This window comes from Zeus faber (assembly GCF_960531495.2).
Source record: "Zeus faber genome assembly, chromosome: 14".
In the NCBI taxonomy this organism is placed as follows: domain Eukaryota; kingdom Metazoa; phylum Chordata; class Actinopteri; order Zeiformes; family Zeidae; genus Zeus; species Zeus faber.
The window spans coordinates 2,233,477-2,250,322 of NC_137200.1; the positions used below are offsets into that span (position 1 = coordinate 2,233,477).

Sequence of the window (16,846 nt, forward strand, 5' to 3'; positions counted from 1 at the left end):
ACCCACCTGGAAGTGATCAAGTGACCTCACCATTCAGATGGATTCTGTTCACCCCACAACAGATATTCCTGATGGAAGGGAACTCCTTAAGTGTTAAGACCTTAAGTTAAGACCAGACTACTAACAACCTGACTGGGATGAAAATTTTGTGGTTTGCCAAGTCATGAAGAAGACATGTATCTAAAGAGTTCCAGTTTGTATTCAAGAAGACATGTATCAAAAGAGTTCCAGGTTGTATTCAAGAAGACATGTATCACATGAGTTCAAGCCTGTACTCACTATATTCTGCTCCTGATGGCTGCGTCCGTCTGTGATTGTACAATTGTAAGTCGCTTTGGATAAAAGCGTCTGCTAAATGTAATAGTCAATAATTATTAATATTTTAATCATTCAAAATATGATACAGATTGAAGCATTCATAAGAACAGTCTATGAAGTTCATAAAATCACATTCCTTTACTCTGCTGGGACTTACAGACAACATTTAACTATATCACGATATTATCAAATCCCCCTTCTGACAACTAACAACAAGATTTTGGAGACTGTTTGAGAATTCTCACTGCGTGGTCGGCTAGGTTAACCTGTTCATTACAGGAAAAAAAACTGAGAGTATTAAAGATATTCATTCTGCAGAAAAAAGAGAAAGATACAGATGCACTTTAAAACTGTGATGATGTTCATTCTGCCTTTGCTTCTACTGAAGAGGGTTTTATATCGATGAAAGGCTGTCTGCCATTGGTTAGGTGTCATTCCCAGGATTATGCCCCCCAATCATATCCCCTGGTATTTCCCTCATACAATGATTTAACAGTCAAAATCCGGTCACAGATACAATCATACTGTGCTATAAAACAAACCACAATACTCTGTCAAGCCACCTGGGGTTATCTTCATCTCCACACAAGGTTGAGTGAAGATGGAATGTGGTTTGGTCCTGTGACGATACAGTATTATAGTTAAAGAACAGTCTCTTCAATGCAAGCTCTAAATGAGTCATTAAAACCCAAGACAATGTATTAAAAAAAACTACGTAAGATACTAAAAGGCTATTATCTTATATAATACATATGAAACATCATTCAAAGCATTGATCATCTGCATTTTCTCTCACAAGACTCCACTGTAAAAAGTTTGTTTCTGGTTCCTTCTTAGAGTCTCGGGGTTTTTGATATATGTGCATATTTATTTTATTCTTAACCAGAATAAAAGCTTTCATTTTTAACCAGACAAATCACCGAGGCTCCTGTAGAGCCGATAAAAAAGTTATACCAACTTCCTTTCACAGCACAATCAGACAATCCTGCAATCTCGTCATGACAAGACAACCTGCTTGACCTACTGAGCTGAGTCTGTCCCGTCACTACTGCTCCTGTTGCACTATGTCTTCCTATAAATAGAAGCTGTCACGGTATCAAAGTCAACATGACGGTGGTTAACTTTTATGGGCACGTCAACTGTGATGGATTGGTCAAAATGAATAAATGGCACAGCAGTTTGATGTAGTCACTTGTCCAAATTGGGTAGGTTGCAGCCAAATTCAGCTGGGGATCGAACCAGGAATATACCGAATATATATATATATATATATATATATATATATATATATATATATATATACACCAATATATTTTCAGAGAACATTCAGCAGACATACCAAGATCATCTCTGACTTACATTGTGTTGATGCGGTGCGCTGTGATAGCGTCACACGTTTTGTTAATCTGATTGGCTGAAGGTGTCTTCCAAGGCATGGATTCAAATCAAATGGTCACTGTGAAAGGCCAGTCTCTCTTGTGATAGTGACTGTAAAGACCTCGCAAGAAAGATTGGAACCAGGCTGGTCTCCGGGATCTTTAAGCGGGAGCTTTTCTGGCATCCAACCCTCAAGACCTCCATAACTAAAGGTCTCATCCAATGACTTACTACTCTTATTAAGCTTGTTCATCTCCTCCAATCATTTGATTCAAGGAACACTACTTGGATTGAAAAATCCGGACTTCAATCTGTGATGGCCGTGTGTGAAACATCACGCCACCAGGCCTCCTTCACTCTTGGCCCTGGTCTCCAGGCACTTTTAAACACACATTTGGGGTTCTGCCTTTCAAAAGCTCTCTCAGCATCCAACACCCAAGTCCTCTCACAGCAACTTACCTCTTTCAGCTAAGGAGAATTACTGTACCAAGTGATGTTGTCTCCTCCAGTCATCTGATTTACGCAATAATGGCAATTGCAGACAGTGACAGACAGACTTTTATTTTGTGAATGAGTGAAGGAATTTGCCCATTACCTGTCTATATCATATGGTATATATACCAAATCAGGTATAAAATGGAAATTGTCCATGAAAGATATACAATAACATAAATTAATAAAAAATACAGAAAAACCCTTCAGGGTTTCCTAATGATTACTCTTTTGCTGGAGTGACTCCCGACTACTAAGTCATGTAGTATAGTATTTAAAATAGTATTTAATATATTCATAATCTTTTTCTTGTCCCATTGTCTTCTTCTAACTCAGTGAAGAGCATTTGAATGATTCAGTTAGAATCGTCATTTAGCTTTGCTCACTGAAACAAGCGCTCTCTAAATATTTTTTGTTTACTAGTCATGAGACGGAGAAGGGCCTCACATTGGTCCCGCCTGAGGCCTCCAAATCACAAAGCCCTGACCAATTTGAAAAGATCTAACAGTTTTATTTGAACCCTCTGAATATGACTATTGGTTGAAACAGGGTGTGGGCAAGTTTTGTCCACATGAGAGTTTTATTAAGTTAAGTTAAGTTATTTTATTAAGATAAGTTTTATTATGGCCTTGGTTGAAAAACACACCTTTATGATATTATATCAGCACTGAGTCAGGCAGCAGCTGTAGGGGACTCAGTCCTTGACATTTAAAGTCTTGTCAATAGTTTTTGTCATCCAATTTCTCTCTTCCAGTTGTCAACAGAAAAATCGTTTTTATAATGAAACTCACCACAAGGTTAAATATCTTTTATTGGGGAGCAACACGGTGCAAAACAATACAAAAAAAACCCAGCAATGTTACAAAGTAAATACAAAGTGGGAAAAATAAGATGAGATTAAAAGTAAATGTAAAAATGGAGAAAAGCAAAGCCTAACACACTGCCAGAAGATGTGAATGTCATGAAAATCCACAAAGCATTGTAGTAATTTGTTGAAAAACGCAGCATAAAGACAGTTCTTGTGTAGGTCCAAAGTTGAGACACGAGCAGTGTTTGTTGCTGGACAGTGTGTTCCAACACCTTGAGAAAGCAGAGCACCGGTGCCTTACGTATTGAGAAGAGGCTCTGCTGAGTGTGCGTACGGTACTGTTTCCATGCAATCCAAACATACAAGCTGCTTGTTAATGTCCATGTGGAGGGGAACAAAGTGCTCAACGTCAGCTTCTAGGTAGGTGATGGGGACAGAGCTAAGCTGTAGTCTAGATTTTCAGGTGAACATACATTTTAACCATCCTTTTTTACTCTGTATGTTTTATTTACATAGCTGCGTACCGGGTATTTACCAAAACTCAAATTTCCACCACTGATGACATTTAGATGAGGGTGTATCTATGAGCTTACTTATACAATTAATTGGATAGTTAATTTGAATATTAACTTAATATTCATAATAAAGTATGACATAAATATGTATTATTAGTATATATATATATATATTTTTTTTTTATATATATAATTACTATCATTAATGTTGATAATTTATAATAATATATACTCATATCATATATAATTTAACTTAATATACCTAAGCAGCATTTGAGCATTTAACATTACAATGTAATGTTGTACTGTATGTTGAGTGCCACAATTTTATAAATTGGTACCAACAAGTCAGAAATCTTTATAAATCTTTATGAAACTTATTTTGTCAATCAAAATTAATTTGTTCTTATTGACAAATGAGTGAATATTTTTCTATTCAATGTTTTCTGCTGCAGCGTTTTTCACTAATCTCTTCATCTTCTTCAGTGTGATCATGGCTGGGTAACCTGAGATGTGGCTCCCCAAGACCACAAGTTTAAGACTAATAGTTTAAGAAATCACATTTCGGCCCATTGTCTGAAGATGACAATACAAAAGTAAATAAAAAACAACTTTCATCACCTGTTGGGTGAAAGGTGACATCATACCAACAACACTAACTCCACCCCATCACAAGCAATTAGGCTGGATGAACTTTACTCCCTAAGCCCAATAGAATAGTGACAAAATGGAAAGGAATCACCTCTCCCTTGTGAATACTCTTTGATAAAATGTTACACATCCAGCATATTACTTTGACTTAGCCTTCTGTTTTGGAGCAGGTGGCACTGTCGGGGCAGGTGCAGGGGTGGAGGAGAGTGCGACCATATTATACAAATGAATACACCTAGAAAAAAAAGTACATGGAACTTTACAGATGGGAAACTGTTCAAATAACATTGCGTCATCAGCAAATTAATAAATTAGTTTAGATATCTGCTAGAGAATGATGTCGAAATTAATTTTTTTACAGTGTTTGGTGCAACACTTACATGTTTCTGATCCTCCTGATGAAAGCTCTCACTGTTTTAACAACTCTCCTTATCCGTACCTGTCACAAACCGGAAACAGGGGTTAAGACAGCGGTGGAAGAAGTACTCAGACCTAGAAGTACAAATACCCTGATGCAAAGTGAGAGTACCACAGTGGCATTTCTACCTAAGTAAACGTATATAAATACTTGTTCTTAAATGTGCTTAGCGCTTTTAAAAGTGTCAAAAGCAAAAGTACTTGTCATATGATATAACAGAGCCTATAATACAATATAAAGGGCTTCTTTAGCTTTTTTCTAAAGATTTATTTTCATGCAGTTCCTGTACTCCTTTACTTTTGATATACATATAAATATAAATCCATATTACTTAAAAAAAAATAATAATAACGTGACTGTGTTAGAAGTGTAGTAGAGTATGTAAGTAAGTACATCTTGTACTTAAACTGGACAAGCTATTAGCTTGTCTTTATTTGTAACACACGCGCATGTTATGGAAATGACGAGAAGACACCATTCTGGTGAATGGTGGGGACTCATTGCCCAATGTTCCAGAAGGAACGGAAAAACTGAACAGAACTGAACTGAACACACCACAGCACATGCACTGTTACAGTGGCCGACTCACACGCAATGGAGGCCTTAAAATGCCTCTTCTGCATTTCCCCAACAAAGGTTGTCCTTCCTCTGGGTGACAGGCCAGGAGCGAGGAGCTTACAGTGATGTTCTTGTGCATGTTTTTATGATGATATATGAAGGAACCCCCATGTGAGAATGGGGAGAACATGCAAACTCCACACAGAAAGGCCCCTAATCAGGAAGGCAACCCACTGGAGCGCGTTGCCAACAGTGCCCCAGGTGGAAATTGAACCCAGGACCTTCCTGCTGTGAGGCTGCAGTGCAATGCACTGTGCAGCCACCACACCACCCACTACTTCATACTGGGTGGCGTGTACTGGTTCTGCGTGTACCTGTCTCTATCCAATTTTAGTCTTTATTCAACATCTCACCTGCTGCCTTTTGTAGAACAGAGGGAGGGAGAAAGCAGCGATCACTCCTGCAATGCAAAGACAATGAGACTGGTTTTCATTGGGCTCCTGTTTATAGGATGTATTAGGTGTTTATCAGTTGTGTTGCTTGTTTAGGGGCCTGTGCAGTGGGGTCAGCAGCAACTCACCGGTAATCACAAGGGTCAGTCCGTTAGTGAGGAGACCCACATAGGTCAACAGGTACAGGAGCACAACGAACTGACGAGCAAAGAGAAAACATGTTGATACGCTTTTCATAACCACATGAAGGTTAACTGGGGTTACAGATATATTTCTTTCAAACCTTGACGGAGTCGATGATGCTGTCGATGAAGAGCAGGCGTTTGAGCTCCGTGACAGCGAAGGCGATTAACAGCACCGCCTTCTCCACCAGCAACACGGTCTCCTCATCTGTCAGAGAGCCATCCTCATCCAGGTGGGATCTGAATGCACGCACACACACATTATGACTTAGACCAGTGGTCGTCTAACTGTGGGGCCCCTAGTGGCTCAAGGAGGAATTGCAAGGGGGACATGACTAGTTAAATTCCATGAAATATCTTGATTTAAAGTTTTTAATCCAATAGGATAATATTTTATTCATATAACATGATCGAATTTTCATTATTATTATTATTATTATTATTATTATTATTATTATATTTTGATTAGTTTTGCATCTTTCTGCCCACATTAGTCTGTGTGAATAGACAATAAAAGCCACAAATGGATGTGACTGCTCGACCTGATTTACCATAAATTATGTTAGTTTGCATATGGCACATTTTTTTATTGGTACTTTTTAGGAGGAGGGGTGGGTGCGTCAAGTCCTTGAAATCCTAGGGAGGGGGGCTCGGGAAAAAATGTTTGAAAACCACTGGCTTCCATATTATACATCCACCGTCCCCATATGAAGAACTTGGTGTATTTACTGGAAGGGGTGGACTCCCTGGTTCCAACGCAGTGCCTCCAGCAGTTTGTAATACAGCCGGAGGGGGAAAGTGACGCACATGATGCCCACACAGAGGTGTGACAGAACGGTGATGGCGCTGAGCTGGAACAGGCTGGCCAGGCCCACCACCAGGCCAGTAAATACCACCCCAGTTTTCCCAATGCTGCGCCAGTACACCAGATCTGCAACTAGCAAGTGAGGAGGATGAGCAGGAGAAGGAGGAGAAGGAGGAAGAAGAGGCGGCTTATTGTTCAAGACACAGTCCAAAGTAAGAACCTTGAGAACAAGGCCAGAAAATATTCTCGGTAACTGTGAAAACAAGTGCTATAACAATGAATCATTTCAGCAAAAACCATCAACTAAAATATTACAGCCAGAAATGCTATATTTTAAATAGTACATAACTGTGGCATATACCTAATGGTATATACCACAGTCCAAAACATGGAGACAGCAAAGGCAAAAGTAAGTTCATCGCATCTACTCTTAAGTGTCAAACACATTGGAACTCTTAATATAGGGTGGGGTTAGGGCTAAGGTTCGGGTTTACCCTGCCCAGAACTTAGACAAAATGTATTGATTCCTTTATGATAAAAATTTCTGAATACATTTCTGAATCTTAAGAATAAAATCATAGATATACTTTCATGCAAGGTTGCAGAATCCTCCTTTTAATTTTTGACATTTAAACAAAAAAGGAGAAGGGACTATGAACACTGAAGAGTCTCTTGGAAAGGCTGGAAATTTGTATTTTTTTAAAAACACTAAACTAAGCACAATGACACAGTGTTCACTAACAGTTAGAATTCAAAATACAAAGCTTTTTTGATTTTAGCACCAATAGTGTGATGGAAACAGTCAGTGGTATCCACACATCATAAGTTCTCCACTCATTCTCGCATTCCCATTCACAGTGGATACGAAACTAAGGTCTGCACTGCCCATCTTCCATTCAGCAACCCTTGACCGGGAAAACTTTAACGAAGACAACTACACGCTGTCCTACACATCACACTAATTCCACGGACAGCCTGGTAATTCCTGTCATCACATCACGCTGTTTGTTTTCTTACCTTTGGAGGCCATTTCAGTAAAGGTCCTGTCGCTGCTCTCTGTTCAGGTTCCCAACGCTGCCACTGTTGGGAACACTGGAGCACTGGGCTTTTTTTGGCTACCCCAGCTCTGTCAGCAATATAAGGGCCGGCTGGCCTAAGTTTATCCTGTATTGGATACCCCCTATTTGAATTCACACACACACACACACACACACACACACACACACACACACACACACACACACACACACACACACACACACACACACACACACACACACACACAGACAGACAGACAGACAGACGCACGCACGCACGCACGCACGCACGCACGCACGCACGCACGCACACACACACACACACACACACACACACACACACACACACACACACACACACACACACACAAATAGGGAACTTGAGACATCAGTATGTGCTTAAGCGAAGATGGTCCTTCGGCTTTCAGAGACAGACCCACAGTTCTGCAGCCAGCTTAATAACCACACACACACACACACACACACACACACACACACACACACACACACACACACACACACACACACACGCGCACACACACTCTTACAGAGGCCCCCCCCTACCAAATTCATTGCGGAACAGGAACAAATTTATAGTGGGGGGGGGGGGGGGGCGCCTCTGTATGCTCATATATAGAAATAAACTGGTTGTTGGAAATATTGCTAGCTCACAGAATAGTTCTTGATTGATTTTTTTAACGTTGCAATTATTTGTATTTTTTTTTTACTTTGTTTAGACTGATTAAGTAAGCTTTGAAAAATATGACACTCCAGATAGAGTATATTGTATGTTAATACTGGAAACATGATTATTATTTAAAATAATACATATTTATTTATATAACAATAATTTATAGATTATTATTATTATTAATGATATTAGTATTGATTTTTTTTATATATTACCCAACAATGTATTAAGAAGACAACATAATGCAAATACACTGAAGTGAAACCTTAAAATAAAAAGCATACAATATGGGATAAAAAAAAATAATAATAATCTTACGGAATTAGGTGACAAAATGCACTTCAAGTAAATTTTATGTTTGAAAAAAGAGTTTGCATAAAAATCCTCCCCTCCAACATTCTCAATGTTCTATTCTCTTCCCCTGGCTGTAGCGCATGTGTGAAGTGGCTGACAGTCCAACTGTAGTACTGTAATCCACAGGCCAATAATCCAGACAATCAAAGGTTTAGATTAGCAAAGATGCGGGAGGGGAGGGTGTGTGTATGTGTGTGTGTGGGTATGTGCAAAGTAGCATCGCGGATAAGAGCAACGTGAGTGAGAGTGGAGGAGAGGAATAGCTCCGGCATGACAGGGGAGATCTACACTGCTTCTGGATTGGTACACACAAATAGCTAGCCAATGATAGCGCAGGCAGGGGAAATAACAAGGCAGAGAGAAGAGCTGGTGAAACGAGGGAAGAGCTATATGAAAAAGAGAGGGAGAAGGTGAGATAACAGCAGCACAGAGGAGAGGGATACCAGAGAATATAGGAAGGATGGAGCAAGGAGATCTGTGAGGTTTACAGAGAGGATGAGAAAGAGAGAGAGAGAGCGAGAGAGAGAGAGAGATGAGCGGAATGAGGGGGTTGAGCAGCCAGAATAGAGAGCATCCTTCAGCTGTGGCCGCCATGCTCTGAGCCCTGGAGCAGCAGGGCTAAACAGAAACAGCACAGGCCCAGCGACAGGCCCATCTCAGCCCACCACCCCAGCCAGGGGAAAACATTGCACCCACGCAGCGCCTTTGGACGGCTACCATGAGAACGGCCAGGAAAGGGAACGTGGAGATGCCTGCCTTTGTGCGGCAGTTTGTCAAAGAGACAGAGAAGAGGGTCAGCTCTTTCTTCAAAGGAGGCCGTGGAGGGCCAGGAGACGGGCATCCCGGGGGGGGAGAAGAAGGGGAGGAGGTGATACCGAGCCCCTACCTGGACCGCCCAGTGCTTGACAAGCTGACAGAGGAGGGCTGTTCCCACTGGGGCCAAACTTACGCCTTGGGCAGCATGCAGGGCTGGAGGGCCAGCATGGAGGACTTCCACAACTGTGTGCCACAGCTGGGCGGGGAGCTGGCAGACTGGAGCTTCTTTGCAGTGTTCGACGGGCATGCCGGCAGCAGCGTGGCACAATACTGTTCCCAGCACCTTCTGAGCCAGATTCTTTCTACAGGTGAGATATGTGGAGACTGATTTTATTTTGACTTTTGCTTTTAACAATTCAAAGATAGAGAGGAGGGAGAGCTTTCAGTTTACTTCATCCCTTTCCCTGTATTGTCCACCGTTTCATTACTTGTATTACATTATATTACCTAATACTTGTTTGTGAACTCAGGTGGAATGGGACCAGAGGACAACCCAGAGAGGGTGAGAGAGGCCATTATCGAGGGCTTCCTGCAAACAGACAAGCACCTGTACACGGTGGCTCGGCGTGAGGGCTGGGAAAAGGGTGGCACCACCGTCGTGGCAACCCTCATCTCACCTTGCTACATCTATTTTGCCAACTGCGGTGACTCCCGGGCCATACTGTGCCGGTCCGGACAAGTATGCTTCGCGACCGAGGACCACAAGCCGTACAGCCCTCTGGAGAGAGAGCGTATCGAAAGTGCTGGCGGCTCGGTGTCCATCCAGCGAATCAACGGTTCCCTCGCTGTTTCCCGTGCCCTGGGGGACTTCAGCTACAAGGGAGTGGAGAACCGATCCCCGAGTCAGCAGATGGTGTCGCCGGAGCCGGAGGTGTGTGTGGTGGAGCGCTCGCCTGCGGATGAGTTCCTGGTGCTCGCCTGCGATGGTGTGTGGGACGCGATCACCAACGACAACCTGTGCGCCTTTATCCGCAGCAGGCTGCGAGTATGCACTGACCTGAGGGATGTTTGTGCTCAGGTCATTGACCTCTGTCTCTACAAGGTGAGACACGGCCACTAAGGCTTCCGGAGATAACAACAGATCGGTAGTGACCGATAAGCTACTTGCATACAACCATTTAAAAATATCAAAATATTGACCTTGTAGCTTACAACCCTATTCATAGCACCTTTGGACTGTTAAGATATTTGTGCTTGTCCTCTTGGAGAAACTCTTTCTGACTAGACAAAGACAGCAAACACACTGGGATAAATATGGACTCCATTTGCATGCTCTAGCTCCTGAGCAGCATCGGATTTGGCATCCATGCATGTCATGGTATTATGTAACCGAGCTTCAGCTGCAAGCATGCATGCACACACGTTTGCTCCACAGCACTCAGTGCTTTGTTAGACAAATGTGATGTGAAATCCGGCGGATGAGGCTAAATGAAGATAATATTTCTACGACTACATCTTTGGTATTTAATATCTACGATATTTACTCCATATATTGTGTCCTGTAGCGTATTTGCTATGACGACATCCCCGTCAACAAGAGGTGAGCCATAACCACTCACTCTTGCTTTGAATCTGCTCCGCAGGGCAGCTTGGACAACATCAGCATAATCTTGCTGTGTTTCCCTGGAGCCCCCCAGCTTTCAGCGGAGGCACTTCACCAGGAGGCTGAACTGGAGGACCTTCTGGAATCCAAAGTAGCAGGTAGTACACACGGTGGTATCGGGTGTCACTATCAACCTTTTGGATCATCCTGGTTTATCACTGCAAAAACTTTCTCTAGACTTAGAGGTCATGAAATAATTTCTGACTTCTGATTTGTAGAATATACACCTTGCAATGCAATGTCCTTCTTCATTTTTCACACTCTTGTATAATGCACGTTGCTGTAAAAAAAATGGAATTGCCAATTGTTACTTCATCTCATGGATTTGTGTTTACTTTGGACAGAGATTTATGAGGAGCTGTGTGCCAGAGGGGAGGAGCCTGATCTGCTCTCTGTCCTGACGGTGTTAGCATCCAGGTCCATCCCGGGCTTACCTCCAGGGGGAGGCATCCAGAGCAAGTGAGGGACTGATTGTGGACGTATTCCAGAAATTGGTCCCCTGTTGTGTTTGGGAAAATATAATAATATAGTTGTTTATGTGTTATGTGCTTTATGTGTTACAGAAGGAACTGTATCATTTCAGCGTACTATCAACAAAGGGAGATGCATGCACCCACACTTCCCAATGTAAGTAAACCGCTGTTATATAAATAACAAAGACTTGATATTGTGCACTGTGTATTTCAGTTACTGCATATATTCACCAATATTTTCTGCATCACTTGCCCTTGCAGGGTTTGGGAGCTTCTGAGAAACCCATCTAGGATTAGTGTCTCTGGAATCCTGGGAGGAATCCACCCGAGACAATGTGTTGACATAACAAATTCAATGCAAAAGGTGTGTTAAATATGATACAATTTATATTTATACATGGACTTTTTTTTTTACTTGTTCTGAAACATTCACCCAACAACCCTCTGCCTCATGTTTAAAGATGGACAATATGGATAATGACAACAACGTGAATGACAACAACGAAAACAATGTTTCAACGTCGCAGATTTGTACAATTTTTTTGTCCTTTATGATGTATGTTAGATATGAGATGTGATAATGGCCGTTTTTCCGGGAAATTATTTTAAACTTGACATAGTATTATAATAAATGCAATTTAAATCTGCTTGCTGGTTAAAACCCCTTTTCCCCCAATAAAGAATACTAGCAATGCAACAAGGCTACGAGGGCAAACGAAGCAATGTAAAAAATGTTTGTCCATGAGGTTAAATACTGACTTGCTGATGACAAATTAAAATGATTGCAGCGTTGCTTTGAAGGGTACTTCCCCGTTTTCATTTAACATGGCTGCTATTGGGATGATTTAATATGAACACAAACTGAATTGGAATATTCAAAAGGTATGATATGCCTCCCACTGCATGTGCTGTATTGTTTCAAGAAACATTTTTATACTGTGTACAGACATTACATATGAAGAGACTTTATTGTTTTAGTTTAAGAAAATCATTTTTTTAGACAAAGTGCATCCTCTTTAATACCTATAAACACACAAAAGATGCAGTTATTTTTGTTGCGATTGAGGAATCTACTTCTTTGCTTAAAGTGGAAATTCATAAGATTGTCTGTGTTGGGTGGATTTCAATGCAAGACCCTGAAATCCAAACAACAATGTTTTTGTTTTTTTGTTTGTTTGTTTGTTTGTGGAGGATGCTGAATTTTTTTGTGGATGTTCATCCATAGTGATAGCTTATTGACCACATCTAGCTACGCTGGTTTATCAAAGTCACCACTGCCTTTTCACTTTTTGCACGAGCCTTCGTATTCAACAATGGAACCAACAATGCAAACAGAATATAGAGGGAGCACATTCAGGCTTTTTCTTATAAGTGCGTGCTAAAAAAAAAAAAAAAAAGTATCAAATATCAGCTTTTTAACAAAATAATCGTATGGATTACCACTTTAAACATGCCCCTAGAAGGCACACTATAATATTTTACTGTATGGAGGCAACAGCCTGCTTTTGTATTTCATTCAGGATCTACACACATGCAGTCGGCTACAGACATGATATGGATGATAGCTGATTCATTTGCATAGGAAAGGATCTATGCAAGATAGCAATGTCTAACCTAACTACAAACGCTTGATTTCTCAGTCAGTACTGAAGTGTACCTTACAAGTAATCAACAAATTAAGAAGTTGTTTCTTTTACCGTGCTTTTGAGCTGCCACGGTGTGTCTCAGGAGTTTAGAATTAATTACAGTAAGACATGAAATTCCAATGCAATTCCAATGCAATACATATTCAGCCAGTAGCCTAAAGAGGACTTAACCTTTAGATAAAGGAGAATACAAATGGGAACTGTGCATATGTCCACTAACACTGACTACCATCTTGGCACAAGAATCGCGTTGAAGGAGGACATTGGCTGTACTCTTAAATCAGCCATTCTTTAAAAGAGGTCCTTCACTACTTCCTCCATCTGATTGCCTTCTGTATGCAACAATCACTTCAGGGTATCAAAGCTCTCTTCACAATGATGGGCTTTTAATGATATGCGTATTACAACTTTTGCCACAAAGGCCCGTCTGTTTGTATGTGTGTGAGTTAAAGTACATTGCTGTCTGCATCAACACATTAGATGAGGAAATTGCAATTAAAGTTATGTTAAGTCAAATTTTCATAACAATTGCCAAGGACGGCTACTAAGTAGATAAAGTCAATAACATAATCAGTTGTTTTGGTGGTTTAAATAAACTGTGAAGTCTTCAGAATCCTGTGGAAATAATAGTAATGTGTCCGAGATATCCTGTCCATATGTCTGTGACACTACCTGTCCCCACTGGTTTCCTGGAGGCGATTATTCATGATGGCAAAGGCGCCCACACCCCCAGAGAATCCGTTTTGATAGGCATAGCTCTGCTGCGGGCCTTGGTGAGCTGTCTCACTCAGCTGTTTCTGCAGAAGTCCCAGAGACACCTTATTGAATTCATTTAAAGAGATCAGCTCTCCCGAAAGATGCCGGCCTGCGTGCACCCTGTCAGCCACCGCACCAGCGATAGTCTCGCTGTCACACACCGTCTCCACCGAGGCGTTTGTATAACGGTGCCTTCCTGTAGGACCGCGGTTTTGGACGGGCTGCACGGTGTTACATTTGAAGCGCTTACAGCGAAACTGTGTGGGTGGATGCCTCTGGGTTGTGTGTTTGTGATGCAGACAGGGGCAGCAAAGCCATGAGCAGCCCCTCTTAGAACAGGGGCAAGGGGGGTGCCGCCCAGAGCAGACCAGTTTACCCAGGATCCAATTCAGTGTTTGTTTGATGACAATAGAGATTACATTGAACAGTGAGTAGATACAGCAAACTCCCATTAGTATAAAGAGGCAGTTCCCAAGCCTGTAGGCCTCCTGAGCCTCATACTGCTGCTTCTGACTGCTCACAAAATCCCCAAAGCCTATAGTGCTGAAGGCTACAAAACAGAAATACAGAGATTCCACGTAGCTCCAGTCCTCCATTGTGGAATACAGCATGGAGGCGCTGCACGCAATGACCACAGATGCCACTCCCAAGATCAGCATCACGTAGTAAACGGAAGGCTTCCAGCCTTCCAGGCTGTTGTTCCCTCTGTGGGGCTCCTCCCTATCAGGCCCCACCCCTGCATACCTGAGCCGATGCTCGTGAAACCAGCGCATGATGTAAGCCAACATGGTGATGATCCTCTCCAGGAACAGGTTAAAGAAAAGGATGGTGGCGGCGCAGCCGATGAGACCGTAAAAGATTAAAAATATCTTTCCAGATATTGTAGCTGGAGTGGTCATACCGAAGCCTTGTGAGAAAAAATACAAAACAGAGCGTTAATTCTGTTGCTTTAGAAAAGGCAGTTCATGTTTTACCTCTTTTCAGACAGTGGGAATAACAGACATTAAAGCAGGGGTTCTCAACCTTTTTTTGGACATTGACCTAGATTTTAGGTCCAAAAACAGTGTGACAACAGTGTTTAGAGAGTGAAATAAATTTTGATCAAGTGTGGATATGCCATATAGCCTCTGCAAGACTTATTTTATTATATCATGCATTGAGCATGGCCATTGAGCATGGATGATGTGTTTCAAACCTATTTATGTTCCAAGACCCTGTGCATATCATGTGACCCCTCATGACCCCAAGGTTGAGAATGTCTGCATTTAACAATTTCCAGTAATGTCAGGAGTTTGTTTCCTTGTAAGTCACGTTCAGAGCAGCTATGAGGCTTACCGATAGTGGAAATCACTGTCCCCACAAAGTAGAAAGCTCCAGAGAAATCCCAGCGGGGCCTCAGGGTGTCCACCCTGATGCCAGCGCCGTTTGCTTCCTCATACTGACGCAACAGGGTGTGCAAGGCACCCAGGCTGACCTGGTACTTCTGGGTGAAGTTGTTCAGCTGCTGCTTCCAGAGGCGACGAGCGCGGAGCTCGAAGGGGTGTTCCAGGGCTGAGAAAATCGCAGCTCCACACAGCAAGTAGAGCAGGATGAGCCCGGCCAGCAAGCAGAAACGGGCATTGTCTTCATTCATGGACGAGCGAGGGCAGCAGCTGCTGCCTCCCCGCCTCTGAGCCATGACCGCAGAGCATGCATCAACTGACTCTGGTCAAATCACAAACCTACTGGACGTATATAGCACACAGACAGATATATAACTACCAAGCATTTTGGTTTTGCATGTAAGAAAACATTTATTGCCAATTTGACTATTAAATAAATTACACATTTGTTTTATGGAAGCAGACAGGTAAGTAAAACCACATTGTAACCCGTAAGAAACATGAGAAATACATTTTGGAGAGATAATACAACTGCTTACAATCAAAGTTTTGTTTTTATGTAAATAAATTATTATTTAAGTTTTAAACTGTACTGTATACTGTAAACACATTAAACAATAAAACATCAATAAACAAACATGACTGGCTGAAATTTGGCAATGATCTAATGTAGTCATCAATTATTTCACCATCACTAGCCTCACAAATATCACAAATGTGACACATGACAAATGATAGCCTCTACTAAAGCCTATGGCATGCTGGATGTAAAAGTCAAGTAAAGACAAACAAGGAAACCTGTTTCTGTGGCTAAGACGGTGCTGGTCTGGTGTGCTCTCATCGTGGTTCTGCTGAACAATGACCAGGAAGCGAGCTCATCCTTTTTTGTATAAAGTGAGAGGCTGTCTCATGTTTGCACTTTCATCATGTCGACATCATGCCGCATTCTCCTCCCTCTGTGGCGGAACACACCTTGATTGGTGCAGTCATGGCCTCATCCTGCTCTCATCCAGTCCATAATCAACGCTCTGGAAATTTCTGTGCATTCTGCACATATGTTGTTCTAATCAAATATGATAATTGGATTCCGTTTCAGATTCATTTTCAAACCCTTCCGTACACTTTAAGGCTTTGAATTTGTAATTCATTAAATTGACATTCACTACTTTCTATGTATTATTCCTATTTTTAAGTGATTTATGTCTGTAGTTGTCCTTTTCTAGCATTTTGTGTCGCAAAGCGTTCTTTGATTAGGATTTAGATCCTCCAGGCGAATTTGTCCTCTGGCTCCGAGAGGGGTTATAAGTTATAAGTGTTTTTTCTTGTGGACCATGTGGGAGGATGACTGTATATTTTCCTCTCTGTCCATGCCTTTAATCTTGGATGGAGGTGAGGGCAAGGGTTTCCTCTGGCTGGCTTCTGAGGACTGAACAACTGAGTGAACAGGTGTGGAAGATAGGAATCATTCCAGTCTTCATCCTACCACCAAAATAAAACAACAACAAAGCACAC

At 41.8% G+C, this 16,846-nt stretch overlaps 3 protein-coding genes across 4 annotated transcripts; 1 reads left to right on the forward strand and 2 right to left on the reverse strand.

Annotated features, from left to right (window-relative positions):
- Positions 1–2,981: 2,981 nt before the first annotated feature.
- On the reverse strand, positions 2,982–7,679 carry rtn2b (reticulon 2b). 2 transcript variants are annotated; one of them, XM_080013400.1, is made up of 7 exons: positions 7,594–7,679; positions 6,501–6,708; positions 5,873–6,011; positions 5,718–5,787; positions 5,551–5,597; positions 4,542–4,600; positions 2,982–4,396 (listed from the first exon to the last, which is right to left on the reverse strand). In XM_080013400.1, exons 1-7 carry the CDS (start codon positions 7,604–7,606, stop codon positions 4,300–4,302), a joined length of 633 nt encoding a protein of 210 aa, XP_079869526.1. In that variant the 5' UTR covers positions 7,607–7,679; the 3' UTR covers positions 2,982–4,299. The 2 variants fall into 2 exon arrangements, with proteins under 2 accessions (XP_079869526.1, XP_079869527.1); XM_080013401.1 differs by lacking the exon at positions 5,551–5,597.
- A 1,697-nt stretch (positions 7,680–9,376) lies between these two features.
- ppm1nb (protein phosphatase, Mg2+/Mn2+ dependent, 1Nb (putative)) lies at positions 9,377–11,926 on the forward strand (the record flags this gene model as incomplete). The annotated part of the gene is made up of 6 exons (XM_080013399.1): positions 9,377–9,782; positions 9,945–10,516; positions 11,058–11,175; positions 11,422–11,536; positions 11,641–11,704; positions 11,812–11,926. The coding sequence occupies 6 exons, from the start codon at positions 9,377–9,379 to the stop codon at positions 11,839–11,841; spliced, it is 1,305 nt and encodes a 434-aa protein (XP_079869525.1). The 3' UTR covers positions 11,842–11,926.
- A 1,938-nt stretch (positions 11,927–13,864) lies between these two features.
- On the reverse strand, positions 13,865–15,630 carry kcnk12l (potassium channel, subfamily K, member 12 like; the record flags this gene model as incomplete). The annotated part of the gene is made up of 2 exons (XM_080013398.1): positions 13,865–14,859; positions 15,288–15,630. The coding sequence occupies 2 exons, from the start codon at positions 15,628–15,630 to the stop codon at positions 13,865–13,867; spliced, it is 1,338 nt and encodes a 445-aa protein (XP_079869524.1).
- Between the last annotated feature and the right edge of the window lie 1,216 nt (positions 15,631–16,846).

Excerpts from the sequence above, each read along its gene's own strand:
- rtn2b (XM_080013400.1), bottom strand. Across the intron at positions 4,601-5,550 it reads TGTTCTACAAAAGGCAGCAG|GTACGGATAAGGAGAGTTGT; the intron begins GTGAGATGTTGA and ends GGTTTGTGACAG. Across the intron at positions 4,397-4,541 it reads ATCAGGAGGATCAGAAACAT|GTGTATTCATTTGTATAATA; the intron begins GTAAGTGTTGCA and ends TTTTTTTTCTAG.